The sequence below is a fragment of the Carassius carassius genome, chromosome 24 (assembly GCF_963082965.1).
Source record: "Carassius carassius chromosome 24, fCarCar2.1, whole genome shotgun sequence".
Lineage (NCBI taxonomy): Eukaryota > Metazoa > Chordata > Actinopteri > Cypriniformes > Cyprinidae > Carassius > Carassius carassius.
Genome location: NC_081778.1, coordinates 15,508,272 through 15,526,946, shown reverse-complemented (window position 1 = coordinate 15,526,946; position 18,675 = coordinate 15,508,272). Strand labels below are relative to the sequence as shown.

At 37.6% G+C, this 18,675-nt stretch overlaps 1 protein-coding gene across 2 annotated transcripts in view; it reads left to right on the top strand.

Annotated features, from left to right (window-relative positions):
• Nucleotides 1–18,675, top strand: part of LOC132102930 (glutamate receptor ionotropic, kainate 5-like) — a 49,394-nt gene that overhangs the window by 15,540 nt on the left and 15,179 nt on the right. For both annotated transcript variants that reach the window (XM_059507660.1, XM_059507659.1), the window contains exon 2: nucleotides 18,244–18,408. In XM_059507660.1, the coding sequence (XP_059363643.1) occupies nucleotides 18,291–18,408 (118 nt within the window). In that variant the 5' untranslated portion in view covers nucleotides 18,244–18,290. The remainder of the gene's footprint in view (nucleotides 1–18,243; nucleotides 18,409–18,675) is intronic.

Genomic DNA, 18,675 nt, shown 5'->3' with positions numbered 1-18,675 from the left:
CACACTCATATATTATATCTGTTTTATTCTGCTGAGAAACTGATTTTGTGGATCAGTAAATTCAGGAGGGAAAACTTAGTACTTTCCAAACTAAATAATTCAGTTGAAGCCTGAATATGAATATTTTATAGACAATATAAATGTTTTGAATTGTTTGGCTGTCATGGCATTTTTTTTTATTCACACATTTTGTCTGGAGTTCAATCACTTGGAATTCAACACAAAATAATTGTCACCATTTACAGTTTTTCCCTGTACATATTAAGACCATCCAGTAACAAGTTGTTGATGTAGCATTTTTGCAGTCTTTTAGACTTAAAAATGAGTCATGTTTTATAGTCTTTTTACAATGCCTTTGAACACACTTCAGAATCTACAGCTTTAACTACACATTACACCATACCTCATATTACATTTACAATTCACTTTCTTCCTATGAAATGTTTGTGAATTTTGCAAATTTCTTCAGTGCACAACATTTCTGTTTGCTTACGTTAATTCTGAGTAGCTGAGAATTTAAGAAGCTAATGCGCATTCATTGCTCTTTGAGCTTTGTAAAATAAAACCACAGTTTTCATTCATTTTTTTTAATGCAGCTTCCCTCCCTTTTCTCTTTCACTCTTTTCAACATCCCATCTGCATGTTTGGTGAGAGGGTTTATTGAAGTGTAACCCCGTAAATGACCTCATCACACCTCACCGGCACACATGTAACAGGCAGCCATGGAGCGACATTGTACCTCGCTGTATGTTTTTTACTTTTCCTTTACACATTCCCAGCTCCACCAGATCCTTTCTCTTTGTATCATGCTGTTTGTAGTTCTCAGGGTTAATAAATAATTTTTTTTGCTGCACAACATTTCTCACACAATTTCTGTCTCTCCTTCACTGGGCCCATCTTTCTCTCTTTCCTGACCTTATTTATTGAGATTGAGGAGGCTGTTGTTGCCCCATGGCTCCAAACTGTGGTGTAACAGAGAGAGAGGCAGTAAATCAAGATGAAGGGAAAACAGTACCCTCTTATTTGGAGTGCCCTCCTCTCCTGAATTGTCTGTCCTCCACCTCTGTTCTGCAGAGGATGGTGGGAGATGATGGGGGTAAAAGAGTGTTGAGCAGTTGGAGTAAAATATTAAACAAAAGGAATTGTGATAAAAAGAGACTGTAGAGAGCACCGTGAGAGCAGCGTGATGAAACCTGGGCATGAATGAGCTGTTTAAAGGGACACAAAGAAAGGTGAGTGATATAGTGATCTCGAGTGTGTGTGTGTGTTTGTGTGTGTGTCTGTGTGTAAGTGTGTGTGTGGAACCAGATGTCCCGAAAGGATGAAATCAGCTGCAATGTGGGGAGCAGCGTACAGTTTCCAGGAGGAAAATGGCTTCATAAAGTATAATTAATGTCTGTAAAGTATAAATATTGTGTAAGTGTTTTGTATTTGGTTCAGAAATATTATTAGCTCAGGAGCTGTAAAAATCAGAAGCTTCAAGCAAATCCAGACAAGCACATGTCCCCTCAGATGTTTGAGCCGAGTGGATTTTGAATGCAGGGTTGTAGATAAAATAATAATAATAATAATAATATTTGTTTTAATTTTCTTTGAAGTGTTTCTCTAAAGCACTGTGGCAGAAATTAAACTTTCATATTTGGTTTGTCAGAGCGAATCTTGCTGATATAATATTATGTTATATATTATATTATGTTATATATAAAAAGGTTTAAAATATATAGTTTATATACTATACGATTTTTTCAGTGTTTTTAGAGAAGTCTCATGCTTGCCAATGTACAATGTAAAATAACCTTTCTTTTTTAATTTGTATTAAAATGTAACATTACATTTATTACATTTTATTATTCGCAGAAGTGAGAAAAAAAGTGTTTATTACATTTTAAATCTGGATATTTATCTTACAAAAACACATGGATTCTTTATGATAGAAAGTTAAAAAGAATTGTATTTATTTGAAATACAGTTCAGCAACGGTGTTTGCACTGTGCTCTTCTGTTACTTGATCTTTTTATTTTGGTGCATCAATCTGTTAAGATACTTAGGAAATTATGATCTGCACTCATGAGAACTCTTCTTCTTTTAACATTTTATTTTACATTCATCACTGTTGGGAAAAGTGTACTGAGGAAGGCTTTAGTTTGATCCGAAATGTTTGTGTCTTTTCCCATCAGTGATGAATGTAAAATGAAACGTAAAAAAAAAAGACTGTTCTTGTAAGTGCGGTTCATAATTCCCTATTTATTTGAAATATAAATCTTTTGTAACAAATGTATTTTGATTACTTTCAATCAGTTTAATGCCTCCTTTGTAATTAATCAATTTGTGATTTTAAATAATGCCTCATTGCTAGAAGAATATCTTAAAAATAATGTTTTTTTTAAGTGATGTTTCAAACTTGCCTAGGACACCAAGATAGCCAGGACCCCCTCAAAAAAACAAAACAAAAACCCTTGCCCACCATGACAGGAAAACTAAAGTGTATCTGTTTTTAAAACTATGTTAGTGTGTTGCAGCAGTCTTGTTCCTTGTGTCCTTCTGTGACTCTGTGTGTGTCTGATGTTTGTGTGTGTGTGTGTGTGTGTGTGTGAGAGAGAGAGAGAGAGAGAGAGCGAGAGAGAGTCTATGGGGAGAATATCTCTGTGTGTGTGTGTGTGTGTGAGAGAGAGAGAGAGAGAGAGAGAGTAAGAAACAGAGAGTGGAGTCAGTGGGGAGAATCTGTGTGTGTGTGTGTGTGTGTGTGTGAGGCTTGGTTCTCTCGTCCTCTAACGGTGAGCAGAACTGAAGTCCTGCAGCAGCAGCAGTGACACAGGAATTTACATATGTTAACAATGAGGAAAAAATGATTCAATTCACAACGGCCAAGAAAAAGAACAACCTTACATAGCCTGTAAAGACAATCTCTCTCTCTCTCTCTCTCTCGCTCTCTCTTGCTCTCTGTCTCTCTCTCTCTCCAGGTCTCTGTTTCACTCCTTCTATACTGTGACTGATCTCTTTTTTTAATGAGCCTCTACTATCCCCTAACATGAACAAATCTCTCTCTCTCTCTCGTTTGGTTGAGATTTTCTCATTAGAAGTTTGAGGAACTTTATTGGCATGACAAATATTTGTACATTCACATTGCCAAAGTGTTTACAGCTGAGCTGCATACAGATATAACAATGAACAGCAGTAACAATGTAAAAATTAGGAAAAGGGAGGGAAGAATACAATTTAAAATGTATCTCTCTCTCTCCACACTGTAGTCAAGGGTCTGTCGGTCTCGCTACACTGTAACAAGAGTGTTGGGGGTCTGTCTCTCTCTCTGCTTTGCTGTGGTTGATGGGCTCTCTGGGTGGCACGTTGCATGGCAGGTGCCAGCCTGAATCTCAGTCATCACTGTTAGTTTGCGCTGATTGCACATATTATTGTAGCTAATTAAAGACTGATGGGCATTAAATATTTAGATTGCCGTATAATTAGCTCACTGAAGACAGCTATACCAGAGGCTATGTCCACTGACATTCACAGCCAGATCTAACAGAGCGACATAAAGCCACACATGCTCTTGCTCATATTTTTTTCTTCACATTAACAATATTTTACAACAATTTCCCAATTATAGATTAAATGAATGAAAGAATGCTGACACTTCCAGGTCACTCTGTCTCCTAATAAAGAATTGATTTAGATTAGCACTTCATTTTAACTGAGCTAAAAATGTATAAAAAGTGCTGTGTATGTGGTAGTTATGTTGCGTTTACAAATTTGGACCCTATGTGGACTCAAATTCAAGATTTGATATTTATTATAAACCTAGAAGCTTCAAACCTTGAATTCATATGATGATGATTTGTATTTTTCATTTTACCAGGTACTGAATCATTTTGGGGTTAAATATGTTTATTGTGAGACAGAAGTCTGATCAGTTAATAGTATTATTAGGCCTATTCATGTGAGTAAATATCTTAAATAAGGTTTTAAATTAAGATTCATGCTGTAGCTTTTCTGCTAGGTATTTTTTACGTCTGTTTCCTTACTTTTAAATGCCACATTTTTTTAGGCTTAAAACGTTGCTTTTAAACAGTGCTTTTATACTGTTCAGAAGTTTGGGGTCAGTAAGATTTTACAAATGTCCTATTTCTCTCAATCATTCTTACACACTTATTGCATAGTCCCTGATGTCTCTTGCCCACCCAAACAGATCTCATTTGGTTCATTTTATCATGTATTTAAAAACATGACCTTGATTTCTATTTCACAGAGAATCTGTACTTTCCACTGATCTGCCGGCCTATTTTAAAATGAAGTATTAGATAAATTAAACCCTCGTGATCATAACAAAGCAACCACAGTGAGATGCTTTAGAATTTAAAGTTGTGAGTAACTTTTATGTGTTCACGTCTTTCACAGCTTGAGAAAACGCTAACCTCCGACTCACGCAATGTTAACTTTAATCCGTTCCAGGCTATTTTTCACACTTCTTCTGCTAGCTTCAGCCAAAGTAGAGGATTGCAGTGTAAATATTTGAGCAGTTTATGTTAGTTTTTGAAAAATCATAGACAACTCAGAGATATCTCTAAGGACTTGCAGATTATACATATTCAAAAACCTACAGTACTAGAACATTTAGTTACACTGTACTTAAGCAAATCCTCTGACACACACACACACACACACACACACACACAGTGTGTATAAGTGTTAAATTGGTAGCTGTCAGATACCTGTATGATTATATATTTTTTTCATTTACGCTAGTTTTCCACCATTTGAACTGTAACCACAGATACTCTTGGAGAATTATTCTTCTCAATAAGAAAACGGGAAGTGGTGTATAATCACTTCAGGAACTGAATAATAGGGTTGGTTAGATGTAACACAACAGGGCAGAAACTCGCTTGTAAGTTCTTCATACAAACACACCCGCATAAAGGCACATCCACACATTCTGCTCTTTGTTCTGTTGGTCTACAATCCACTGTCACTTCTTTCAGAGGGTTTGATGGAGTGTCAGTATACCGGGAGAGGTGACTCCAGCCTTTCATGTGGCTCTCTCACACACTCTTCCTCTGTCAGCATGCATTTTATAAACCGAGAAGTGTGTCTATACTTTCATGTGCTTCTCTCCAGCTCTCCTGCTCTCTGGTTCCCCCACCTCGGGCTGAATCGCACACACTGGAGTTTTATTTCTGCTCTTGTGATTTTGACCCCCTCGACTTTGATATCTCTCTCTATTTCTTTGTCCATCGCTCTCTATCCCTTTATTTCTTTCCACATGAAGAAGCTGAAGCGTACCTTGTTGCACGTAGTCACTTCTAGGACCACCTGAAATCCATTTCTCTGCTTTCCCTACATTCATTTATTCTTTCTCTGTCATATTTTACCTAGTTTGTGCCGGAAATTACACAAATTTCATAGCAAGTGATAAAAATGGATCACACATTCGTGCTTTAGACAACTTCTGAGGGCGTAGTAATACATATTTTTTTTATTTTTTCATGATTAATGAAGCATTCTGGAAATGAGAAACTCACACTGGGAGGCAGTAATGTTGTTGTTTCAGGGTTTGCGGCAATGAATCATGTAGATATGACAGGATATATACAGTTGCAGTAAAAAAACACCCGTTGGATTTACTTGAATTTCTGCATAAACTAAGCATAAAATTGCATTTGATTTACAGGTAAGTCACAATTATAGACAAATACAGTTTGTCTAAAAGTGCATTCAGAAGTCCTTTAGCTAGAGTTACAGTAGCATCATTTTCTTTCATTGTTCTTGTCTTTGAGGTTCTGGCTGCAGACCTTTTCTCTATCTTCAGCCATACAAATACTGGATCTCCCCTTTTCTCCACTGGTAAAGCATGATAAAAGTATGTTCCATTGTCTGATTTTTCCCTCTTTGCATCATTGAGTGAGCGAGTGTACACCAGTCAGATGACGCTTCAAGAAAACCCTTTTATTTTCTTGAGTGACACATTTTAGATTTGCACCTTTAAACAAATAACAAACAAACAATCATAATGTTTTACGTCTTTATAGAACTCACTGTGTATATATTCCCAATTGCAAAAGTTGTGAATCCTTAACTGGAGTGAGAAGTCCAGTTAATGATACAAGATTCATCAGAGCTTCCTTATCCTAAACATTAAAAACACAAACATTTTGCCACTCCACAGTAAGACAGTTATCTATAAATAGAGGAAGTTGAGCACCATTGCTGTTCTCTCTTGGAGTGGGCGCCCAGTGAAGATGACTGCAAGAGTACAGTGCAGGATGCTCGATGGTGATAAAAAAGAACCCTGGACTTCTCTGTTGACACGTCTATAATATGTTCAACACTAAAAAGAGTGGATTTCATTGAAAGACTTCACGGAGGAAGCCAACGCTGGCCAAAAATAAAACGTTGCTGCATGTCTGACATTTGCAAAAGAGCATGTGGATGTTCCTCAGTGGTACTGATGTTTCTGTTGATGGATAAAAATGTTTTTGGGAGAAAATGAAAGTGCAACAGATCCTCTGAGCTGCAACATTTGGAATTCCCAGGCTGGAAATTTTATTTCTGCAGATAAAAACCTGGTAAATCCACCAAGTTCACATACATTTCTGTGGAAATACACACTTAAACACAAACATGCTCCAGTAATAACACCTCAGTATCTGTAATAGGATTGATTTAGAGAGCTTTTAGCAGTGTTGTGTTGAGAGAGGCTTTATTGTATGGAAAACATTTTGTGGGACATCAGTACAGCGAGTCCTTTACCACATATGGCATGAGTCAGGACATCTCCCGCTTTCTTTCTCTTTCATCCATTAGCAAAAAAGTAGGACAGATCTTTTTATCTGGCATATTTGGATTTGATCAACCATTAGTATCCCTGCAGCCATTTGCCTAAAAGACAAAAGGAGGGCCTTCGCTCTAGACGTCTCTTTGGCTCTCATTATCTCAGTTTACTCATTGCTGTCTCCATCCATCTCTTTTATGATTCACTGTACTCTGTTTCTATGTCAAATTTAAATGACTGTATAAGAGGATGGATTGCTAACTTGGTCCACATGGCGAGAAAACATTCATTTTAGCAGCAGATCTGAGAGGAAAAACAACACATTCGTATCCCGTCTAGTAACTGGATATTTTTGCCCACTGAATAGCCACCAGCTCTGAAACAGTCCAAAAAGCTCATAAACAATAGCACTGATGTGAAAGCATGCAGTCACTCATAGAAAACGTTTGTTAAGAATGAAATTTTCTTGACAAACTGAATGTAGAATAGCTTTTTTTTGGGCCAGTGTCATGACATTGTTTTTTTTGTCCTATCTATCAGTTTGTTCAAAAATACATAAAAATGCAATTCAAACAGTACATAAGACTTGAATACACTTTCTGTGACAAACATTTTTAAATATTTGTATTTGTCAGGGGGATACAGCTGTACTGATATTGTATTGAAGGAAAAAAATGAATGAAATTCTTGAAAAGAAAACCTTAAATTAAATAGTTTGGTACATTTATTATTATTATTACTTAGGGAAAAAAAGTCATTCGTGATATAATAATAAAAAATCCTTGACATTTTTTTATTAGAAAATAATGATTAAGATGTGTATGTTCTCAAAGTATAAAGAAAACATTATTATTGGTTACACATGACATTGAAACTTTTTGAGGAAATGGTATAAGCTTTTCAAAACTACTGTATGTGAAACCAACATGAATACAAAAAAAGCCAATTTCTAAAATGTCACTTTGTGACTGAATGCATCTAGTTTATGCATACCTAAAGTCTCTCCTCTTTTTCTGTTGCCCTTGCATCTCCATCCCTTCAACCTCCATTTCTGCGGGCCATCAACACATTCCCTACTAATGAGTCTAATCTGGCTCACCATAGCTTCCCCTCTCTCTTTCCCAGAGATTGAAATGGGCGATTCACCAGCAGGCTTCATTACGCTTGGTCATGTGACATTGTATCATCAGAGAACTCATTTGGTCAGAGTTAAATGGCGTAATTGAAATGTGTGGTTTTTCTTTAAATCAAAGTGATGTAGACCAAGAACATGAAGTCATTGAGCTGGTAGAGAGAATTTAGCAATTAATCATTTCATGTTAGAGAATTACTAAGAACTCCATTACCAATATACTGTTTGTTGGCATTGCTCAACAGGCTCATTGGAAAAAAAAAAAACATGTCTTTAGCTACATTTTTACAAAACTCCAACAACATGCATACACACAGTACTGTACATCTAGACCACTAAAGACCACTAGTGTCAGTTAAACACCAACAACTTTTATTTTTGTTCATACAAGTCATGATTACAGGGGTAGATTACTGATTGATAAATTGATTCATTATATTATGACATCAAAACACTTTTACCATATAGTACAAGATTTGTAAACTAAGACATGTTGAAACTTGCATCACACAATCAACTCCATATGTATGGCCTTTCTTTTAGTAAACTTGCTTGGTAGCTCACCTTTGTAGTCGTTATAAAGAAAGAAGGCGAGCTAAAATGGCATGGTCTCTTCAGCAGATGCATTTTCATCTCACTTTTGCTTTTATTTAACACCATCAGTTAGATTTAGAATAGAGTTTAGTTTATTGTGGTACAGTGCAAGAAGCAGCGTAACATAATTAAAAAAAAAATATCACCACAAGCATGTTTTTCCAATGAGCCTTGGTTGGTATTGCCGCTGTTTTAGATAGTGGCTCAGACTTTAAGTTTAAGGTCAAACTGCACACTAAAACAGAGCAGCTAGATACATATTTCTGCTTTGATGACATCTGCTGATTGACTGCAGAGGTCAGCAGTAAATGATGGTGTTGGAGTACATGAATGCAGTCGATTGGTCCTCCATAAGTATGTTAAATGTCTTAAACATATTCATTGGTACTTGTCATGCAGTACGGTATACACAGTACACTCTTCTTTAATGGTGGTTTGAAGTACTTCTCATTCTGCAGAGAACCCTTAAGTAAATTTTTTGCTGTAGGGGTCTTGGGTGGATTATAAGACTCTTTTGAGGTTAAAAAGTTTCTTCATGTTACATGAGGTCATTCAGATCAACCTGGGTTTGCACTAGTATATCCAAGTAGGTCAGTATTCCAGGTTTTCTAAAATCTACACACAAAAAAAGTTAATTATTCAACTTAGTAGGATTACTAAAGCAACTCACTCATAAAGCATAAAGGCTGCTGTTTATTTTCATGTATAAAATCCCATTTATATTATGAAAAATAGTTAACATACATGATATTATGAAGATGAGTAGAAACTAGTACTTATTTTTCTTGTACTGAATTGTGTTCACTTTGTGTGCACACTGTGCATGATTTAATGAGAATACTTGCGCAAACTGTCACATGTTCAAATAATCTGGAAAAACCTATGTTTAAAGTAAACTTTTGTACATGCTAATGGTCTCAAATTTGACCATTCTGCCCACATTATTATATTGTTTTTCTCATACTGTACATTGCCACAGCTTCTCTCTTTACCCTCTGAAACGCTCTGTTTTAGGTCCTGTTTCTTTAAAGCCTGCTATTTTGAAATGTCTCCTCTAATTGGTCAGCTGGCCCAGTCTGTTGTGACTGGGTAATTGCTTAGAATGTGTGTCAGAAATGTAATATCTCATCGGGTTTCGCTATCTCTCCTCGACATAGAGAAATCACTTAAACAACTGTTCTTTGAGGGCGGGCCAAAGCAGCCAGCAGGCGGGAATTGTGCAAATGTATAACATGGTGACATTGCTAAGTCACAGAAATAATGGCAGAACTACAAACAAGTTTCTTTTGGAGAGAAAGTGTTTTCTGCTGGAGAGATGAGCTCACTTTGGCATGGATTTGTGCTTTGTAACTTCGCAGATCATTTACATACACAATCAGCAGAATCGTGCAGTTTTTGCACACTAAAGGAAAATCAAAAAAGCATAATATTTATATGCTTACATTTGCATATTTATAGGAGTATATGATATCATCATACTGGAAACCCTTGCTATCTAGTGAGCTTTTTTGTGAGCGCCCTATATGTTCAATGATAGGAAAACCAAGTTTTGGGTATGAAGTTTTTCAACAAGGTTGAAAACTGCTTCACCGGTCTAAAAGGGATAGTTCATCCGACATTTTACTCACCCTCATGTTGTTCTAAACCTGTATGACTATCATTATTCTTTAGAACACTATGTGTTGAAGAACACTGCAAACCAAGAAACCTTGACTTTGATTTTATGAAAAATTTCTCAAAATATCTTCCTTTTTATTCCACAAAACAAATAAAGTCATACAGTTTTGGAACTCAAGGTGAGTCAATAATGATCAAACTTTCATTTTAGGGTGAGCTATCCTTTTAAATCAACAGCGCTGTTGTATAAACAGTATTTTTTTTTTATGTTATATTTTGCCATTCGTGAGTCTGTGGCTTTGAGTTCCCATAGGATTGAGGTATAACACAGAAACAGAGCCAACTCGATGTTCTTCAGATTTCATTGCTGCTTTCAGTCTCACAATGTTTCCTGGAAGCATTCACTGCCTGCATTTGGATGTTTTTTATCCTCGTCTTTCTTCTCAGTATTGGCTACCTGGGTCTGCAGGCGGCTCAGGATAGTGTTCCTCAGCTGGGCCCTGAAGCGTGGAGTTCGCTTAGACACTGGTTGATTATTGTTTATCATCTCTCACCAGAGACTAACAAACAAAGAAGCATCAGATCCTTTCAGTGACCCTTCCCTGCTGTTCCCACAGAGCATCACTACCTTGCTTTTATTCGCTTCCAGCTGATTTACACAGGATGACTAAACACACAATCACATCTCGAGTGCTCCACACACATACGCTTCCTGTAAGTTGAATCAGCTGCATATACTTCTGCATAAATATTCTCTGGTGAGGGAGAGAGCGAGAGTTGAATCAGTCTACTGGGGAAAGTAGGTTCGTTCTCGCCTTTCTGAGATGGGTAAAGGCTGATAGATTTTTCTGCACTATGAGGTCTGTGTTATTTTTGTTGCTGGTTTGGACACGTGGCACACAAAGAGATGTTTGCACGATGCTGCTCTTACTCCTTTTATAGAGTTATGTTGGCACAGGCTTCGGAAGAGCCCTCTTGTGTGTTGGTTAGCACATCGGTAACCGTTTCATGTATGTGTGCGCTCATTTAAAGTGCTTTTCATGTGCAGTTTAGTTGGTTACCATGGCTGTCCGAGTTAAGTAATCAAACACAACAGTATGATCTCTCACTTTTATTTTATAACCCTGTAGTTATATATAGAGTCCTCCATCTCCACCCACTCTTCCACCCTCTTGCTCTCTCTATCTCGCCACACTAACTCGCTCTCCACTCTTTCTTTTCAAACGTTCATCTCTATCCGCTTTCATTCGAATTCTTCCTCCTGGATGTGATTTACACTCTCTTAGTCCCACCTGTCACTTAATTACTTGGTTAACCAGTGGCACAGCACCCATTTTGTCCTCCTGCTTACTCTTTTCTCTCTCGTGAAGCTTTGCAAGCTCTCATTTTCCGCTCGTTGTACGTAATCCTCTGCATTGTGTGTGTATATGCTGTCAGGTGATGAGTATTGATTGTATACTCGGCTGTAAGGCCATGTGATTAAACGGAATGAATGGGAGGAGAGGGGCGCACAATAAATCACCTGTATGCCAATGCGTGTTTGATTAAAGGGGTCTTGAATCTGGTCCTGTCTGCAGAGCTTCATATTAAGAGTTTTTTAAAGGGGTCATCAGATTTCCCTGGATTTTTTGAGATAAAACAATGGATGTGCTCTCATCTAGTTGTGGTACTTGAACACTAAAACATTGTGAAATTTGAATGTTAATAGTTTTTGCGGTCATCCTGTGATCTGTAATGAATGGTGGAAACTTTTTAGGGAAGGCAACACATACACGCATGCATTATGCATGTGTTCAAACCCTTAGTCCCGACTCACTGAGCTATGAAACGAGGCCATGCTAATCTCACATTAAATGTTTGTGCTTCCATAAATACCAAGTCTTTTCGCTTATTTGGTTTTTCCTCTTAGCATATGGTCCATTACCATAATGACATATCGCTGGTGGCCTGATAAACATTTTAGCAATAAAAATCTCGAGAGCTGGATCTGCGGAACCATATCCAGGCTTTAATAAGTCATCTTGAATTCTACCTGGGATTCTGCTGGTTTAGTTAAGCTTAATTAGACCTTAGTGAGCTCGAGTACTGGATTTCAACATACTTATTTAATGAGATTCTGTTGTTATTGTTAACAGGTGTCCCACGCGTTTGCCCCCTGAACCTCCAGGAATACTCAGTGTATACTAAGAAATTAGCAAGAACCCTGCAGGCCCGATCCCATCTGAAACAACTGTTTTAGCAGTGAAGTTGCTTTAAAAGTGATGAGCTTGGTGTTAACTAATTCAGACGAGAAGCCCGCAGGGTTTAGCGCATCTCAGTCTACGAGTACAGCAGAGAGAGATTCATTTTCTCAAAGGTTAAAAGTTATTTAGAGATATTAGCTGATGCACATTGTAGCTGTTGGTACTCAAATCATTTACTCCACTCGATAAAGCTGAACTTCACTAAGAATGAATTGTGACCATCTGCATTGTTTTAGTGCCTGAATCACGAAAAAGAACTATGCAAATCAGGTAACCTCTTAAATGCTCGCAAAATCGGCGCTGAACACAATTTGCAAGGTGCAAATCTGCAGGCTATATTTGGATATATGCCAGGTTATAATGCTCATCTCCATCATTTGATCATCATTTCATGACTATCTGCTGCTATGATCAATAGAAAATGCACACAAACATCACTCAGGCGTTGATATCATGACGATAATTGCAGCAGGCAATTTGTGGGCGCAATGTATAATAAGCCTAATTTATGCAGAAAGGAGCCGTGTTTGGTCTGAAAGAATGATTTAATTTAAATAGACAAGCCGCAGTGCTATTTTGTCAAATTTTGTGGCTGGTTAACTGGATTACTTGTGATTAGTGAATAATAGTAAAATATAGTAATGATATACCACATATGAAAGTGGCACAAATGTTTAGTGAATGATTGTAAATTGCATCTTCTTTTACACACAACATAAATAGCATCTGTCTTATTTTACACTTGTCCATAATCACTGCCTTATTGAATTTGTAGTCTCTCAAGGGACTTTCGTTTGAGTAACATGGAATAAGCGTCAGGAGCACAAATAATAATCTCAATGGTAAGGAACCTGTAATCATATTTGGTTTTATGCCAAGTAAAAGGATCAACATTCACAGTGTTCCATTTCCATACTGATGAACTTCAAAGGTAAGAGACAAGGAGAAGATGAAAAACCAACATTCTTTCTCTCTTTCTTTCCATCTCACTCTGTTGCCACGGCAGCATAATCCGGCTATGAGAGAAAGGGACAGATAGAGCATCTGACTCATTTAATGTTGGTGTCAATATGTGTGTGAGCGTGTGTGTGACAGAGAGAGCAGGAGAGACAGAACGAATGTCACAACGTACTGTATCATAGAAACCATTGGTTGGGCTCCGACTTAACTTCATCTATAACAAGCAATAAGTGGCCTTTTCATTAAAGCCTAATGTATAATAACAAATTCAGATAAATGAATGTTACTGGTGTTTGTAAAAGACGAGTGTTATCCATTGAAACCCACTGACAGTAACTGCTCTGACATACTGACAGACAGGCACGTCATGCACTTATTTTTGTTGCTATCTTTTCATTAGGCCTATAAATTCAGATTTCAATACTTTTTTTTTACTTCTGTAAACCTTAGCACAAAACCATTATTCAGAGTTTGACTTGAGTGCAAGTAGAAGTGAAATTTCCAAAAAGCACCCCACTTTAACAATATTAACTCTGCTGCACTTGTATGAATGTTTTGAATTTCAATTCATTATAAATGTACTTCTTTAAATTCACATTTGAGTTAAAAAAACATTCTCTATTTATGTTTGAATGGTTCACAACCACATCATTATATTCCATGAGAAAAGGTTTCAAAGTTAAAAGTTTCTAATGACGAGAGTGTGGGTAGCTGATGACAGTACTTTTAGTTTGAAGCTAATGAAGTGTGACCACATTTAGACATGTGAATAGATGATTTATGCCACTTTTATTTAGACAAACTTTCTTTACCAACTACAAAAATTCTTAATTTTCTATATACTTTTGTTCTCTCTCTCTACCAGGGCAAGTGTCCACTTGTTTTGAATGGATATATGCTCTTTAGATTCTACAGTATGTGTTTGTTTTGTAATTAAGCGTGCATATTCATCACCAGATTTGCTAACAGTGTTTTGTAATCTGCAGTCTTGGAAGCGCATTTTGTGCTAATGCATTTGTGTTTGCATCCATGTACTTTATTATTATGCTATGCTTTACCCGAGTTTACAGCGGTCTGCACCTTGCATACCCATATAAGCCCAGGAGTCTAAAAGTGCTGTTACTCCTGAGAGCGTCTGCAGACGTCATGCATGAGAAATCATCATGTTTGTTTACTCTGCCAAAGGGAATGCTGAAAGAGCATACAGCTGAAATGCTCTCATTTAAATCTGTTGGCACAGCAGGGTCAGTTAAATCATTCATCTGACACAAAGAATGAGATTTCACATTGGTATAAGCCTTTCATCTTCATATCTTATCAGGTATTTATGATGTACCAGCCCAAAAGTATTAAAACGCCATCAAATATTCTGCAGTGACCGACCACACCTTCATCCGAAAGCTTATCTTTCAAATCCTTCCGCAAAACTGGTCTGGCGCGATCATGACTGTTAAATTCTTAATTGCATTGTGTTTATCTGTGAGTGGGCAGACAACGAATTACTTTCTGCTGTGAGGTAAGTCAGCATCCTGTGAACATAGTCCAAGGTCTGCGTTGATCACTCATCCATCCGTTCATCCGTGTGCGCGTGTGTCTGTGACGAATCTGGATTTGACACAGATGTTTGTGCTGAACCTCAGGGCAGGCCTCGTCAATGTCGGAGAGCAGATCTAGATCTATCAAAACACTCATGGACTGGTGTTTGTGTGTTACATTTGAACAGCATCAGTGACTCATGTTGTCAAAAAGGACAGCTAGTGGAAACAGCCACCCTTTTCAAAAGCATGGAGATGTGTGTGAAACTTTGAGAGAGGTTGGTGGAAATGCAAAGAGACATGTAGGATCAGAAGGAGTCTAGGAAAAGGAAGGATTGACTGTCAAGCTGGTGGATTTTCTCTTTGTACAAGTGAGAGAGTGCATGTGACTGTATGTTACAGGGTGGGTAAAAAGGACAAAGTAAGAAGCTCAAAGCGCCGTGCTGCTGAAAGATTGTCAGAGGAGAGCAGAAATACACTGAACCAGCCGACAGACGAAGAGATGGAGAGAATTATGGAGAGACAAGCTTTTTCTGACTGATTTGCCCATTGAGAGAGGACTCAGTAAGTCTGAATGTGGTATTTCAACACAAACCCCAACATCTTGTTTCCTAACCATCTGCCAGTGTAGTTTAACCAATCTGTAAATGTGTTTAAATTGCACTGCACCATATTTATATAAAATGGGTGTAAATGCAAATGTCTTTTATATTTACACGTATAAGATGTTACTTTGCAATAAAAAATATTCAGCCTCTGGATGATACCTCAAAGCTAACCTCTCCAGTTTATTTTGGTTTTCCATTCTTCTTAAATGCCAGGATGTGAAATCTTCCCAGCCGTGATTCATGTCATGATTGTCGTCTACATGACTTTAAGGAATACTGTAGTTCACCCCAAAATAAAAATAATGTCAAATTAGAGACTTTGTAATGAAATTTGAGAGGTTTCTGTCCCTTTATTGAAAGTACAGGGAACCAAAACTTAGAACATCCAAAAAGGTCATAAATTCGTCATAAAAGTCACTTTAAATGATAAACAGATTTAACCTTTAACGTGCAATTTAAGGAATGTGCTGTTAATGTCTGTCCATCAATCACAAGAACTATACAGATGTGTGGGAAATATTTAAGACCATCCACTTTGTTTTGTTGCTGGATGTAGACAAACAGCGCCTGAAAAAAATATGCATACCCATCTAAAAGATCCAACTATTGGCTGACGTTTATTTTTAACAATGTGCCTGAGCGACTGAATGACAGTATTTCATTTGTTCATCTAACATCAGAAAAAAAACGTATTTCTTAATTATTCTCAAAATGTTGCCAGTTTTTTCTAAATATCAATGAATTATAGCAGTCTCACAACAAGTTATAATAGGTTTAGAAATACAAAGATAATAGATTTTAGCAAGGGTGATGAATTACCATGCTGAAACAGATTGTTGCAAACATTGTGGCTGCGTTAGTTTTTTGAGCTTAAACAAATATGGCTCTATTATAGTGCTGGGCTGGTGGCTCTGTTTGACTACTTCAAAATATTTTAGAGATGCTGTGGGAGAGGCTGTGAAAACGATGCAGAGAACTTCACCTATCACAGTAGTATTTGTTTTTGACAGAGTGAAAGTGAGGATGGAAAATGATCATCTGGGCACATACTTGCAATTTTTTCATGCACTTTTTACTGTACCAGTATTTTAAATTGCCCTTTTACCTAGCTTTATAACATGGTAAAAAAATAAAAAGTGTTACTTTTTGCTTTTTTTAAGTGTTACTGCCAAGGCACTGACGGAACCCATTGATCTAACAGTGTTGTTGAGTTCTCCAAATGTAAACTTTGCATCCAACAATCAGGCAGCAGCTGACAGCACTCTGATCAAATGGCACTCAGGCATTGTCAGATTGACGGTACTCTAGCCCAGTGATGTTGGGTGACCCAGTGGGGGCAGCAATCATATTTCAGGTTGGCCCTGCCATTCTTTATCACAACCCTGATAAAATGTAGTACAAGTTTGTGCGCTCACTGGGGCTCCCTCCTGCTGGTGGCGTCCTAGTTTAGACCTATACCTAGTAGACCTAGCTTGCCTATGCCTAGAAATGTGCCGGGTGCCACTTAGTACCATAAAGGTACATATAAAAATGGACATGTACCTAAATGATAGGACTGCTTTACAACTCCAGTAAAGTGTGATAGATTGTAGTAGTTTGCTGTGGGAGCGTTTGTGACTTTACCTAATTTGTATATTTATTTGAGTGAATCATGCATATAGCGTGTGCAAATATGCAAAAAAGCTCCGCCATTGAGTGCAATTCACTCTTAGTGAAATGCCCCTCAGCACGCAAGTGTGTTTGTGTACGCTGATGATTTCAGACCCCTGATGAAGAGTGCTTTTGATGGTTTTATTAATCTCTTGTGCTCTCAGCCCATGGAGTGCCAGGAGGGACACATGATGGGAGTCTTTTCCTGCCTGTACTCTGGAATCTTTCCACAAATGGAAAAGGCAAAGATAAGAAGGAAAAGGCATCCTCAATGCTTCCACTTCATCTCACAGAAGCCTGGTGACATCTTAACGTGTCTGTATCAACCGGCACTGCCAATGCTCGCATCCAGCACTCTCATTTCACAATCCAAATCAATTAAGGAGAATGAATCACTCTGCTATTATTATAACTGTCAGATTCACTTCTTACTTACAAAGATGAAGAAGAAACAAATGAAGTGGCTGCTATCTACTCCTCCCTTTCCCAGAGGGCTCCCTCTTCAAGCATATTCTCTCAATGTCTCAATGTGTCTTTCATTCTCTTTTCTTTCTCTCGTTCTTTGTTCTCAGCTTTTATTTCAGTCCCCCTCTCCGCATATCTGGTCGCCTCTTTCTTTTGTCCTCCCATCCTCTCCCCTAAATAATTTAGATTTTACAGTTTACTTGCTGACTGCCAAGTATAGCTTTATTCAGGCGTACACAAATGCAAAACAGCGGGTGTGAACTTTAGATTTATATTTGTGACACTGGTCATTAGTATTTGCCTGCAATAATTATAGTGGAACAATAATGGCTTCTTCAATTCTGTATACTCACACGCTGTGTCTTTTCATTTCCTCTCTTTCTGACTTTTCATGCCCTGCTGACACATCCAAAGTGACTGAGAAAAAGAAAGAAAGAGGGGGTGAATGATGAACAATGAAAAAGGGAGAAGTACACCCATCACTTTTTCCCAGTGGTCAGATATATTTTGTTTGGTCTGTAAAGGTCATAGTTCATAGAGATTGGTTTCAGTTGTGTATGTGTGGGAGAGAGTGTATGAATCAAATACTGCACACTCTGTGTTTGTTTATCCGTGTGATTTCCCTGTCCTCATTTATAACAAAGTTCATCTCATTTCTGTGTTCATCTAGGGGGTGCTATAGGCAGCAGAAGGCATCTCCATGAGGAGCGGTAGAAGATGCCGGAACTGCCAGCGCTCCTGCTGTCGATTTACTTCCGCTTCCTGTTAGTCACTGTGGTTACCATGCCGCCTTCTTCCCTGAGCCAGACCCCTGTTCTGTCATCCGTACGGATGGGTAAGTCACATGCATATGGACTCATGTCATGTAGTTGACAAGCCCAATATCTGTCTGTAAAGGTCAAACCAGTGCTACTCAAATGGTTTTGTTTTATGACCTAGTTTTAATTCTAGAAATCAAGTGGCAACAAAGTACCAACATTTTATTGCACTAAACTAAACTAAAATTTACTATTATAAACTGCATAAACACTAAAATATAAATATTATTAACATGACACCTGCTGAATAGAAAAGTTTACAATTTTGGTTTGTAAATGTTTTT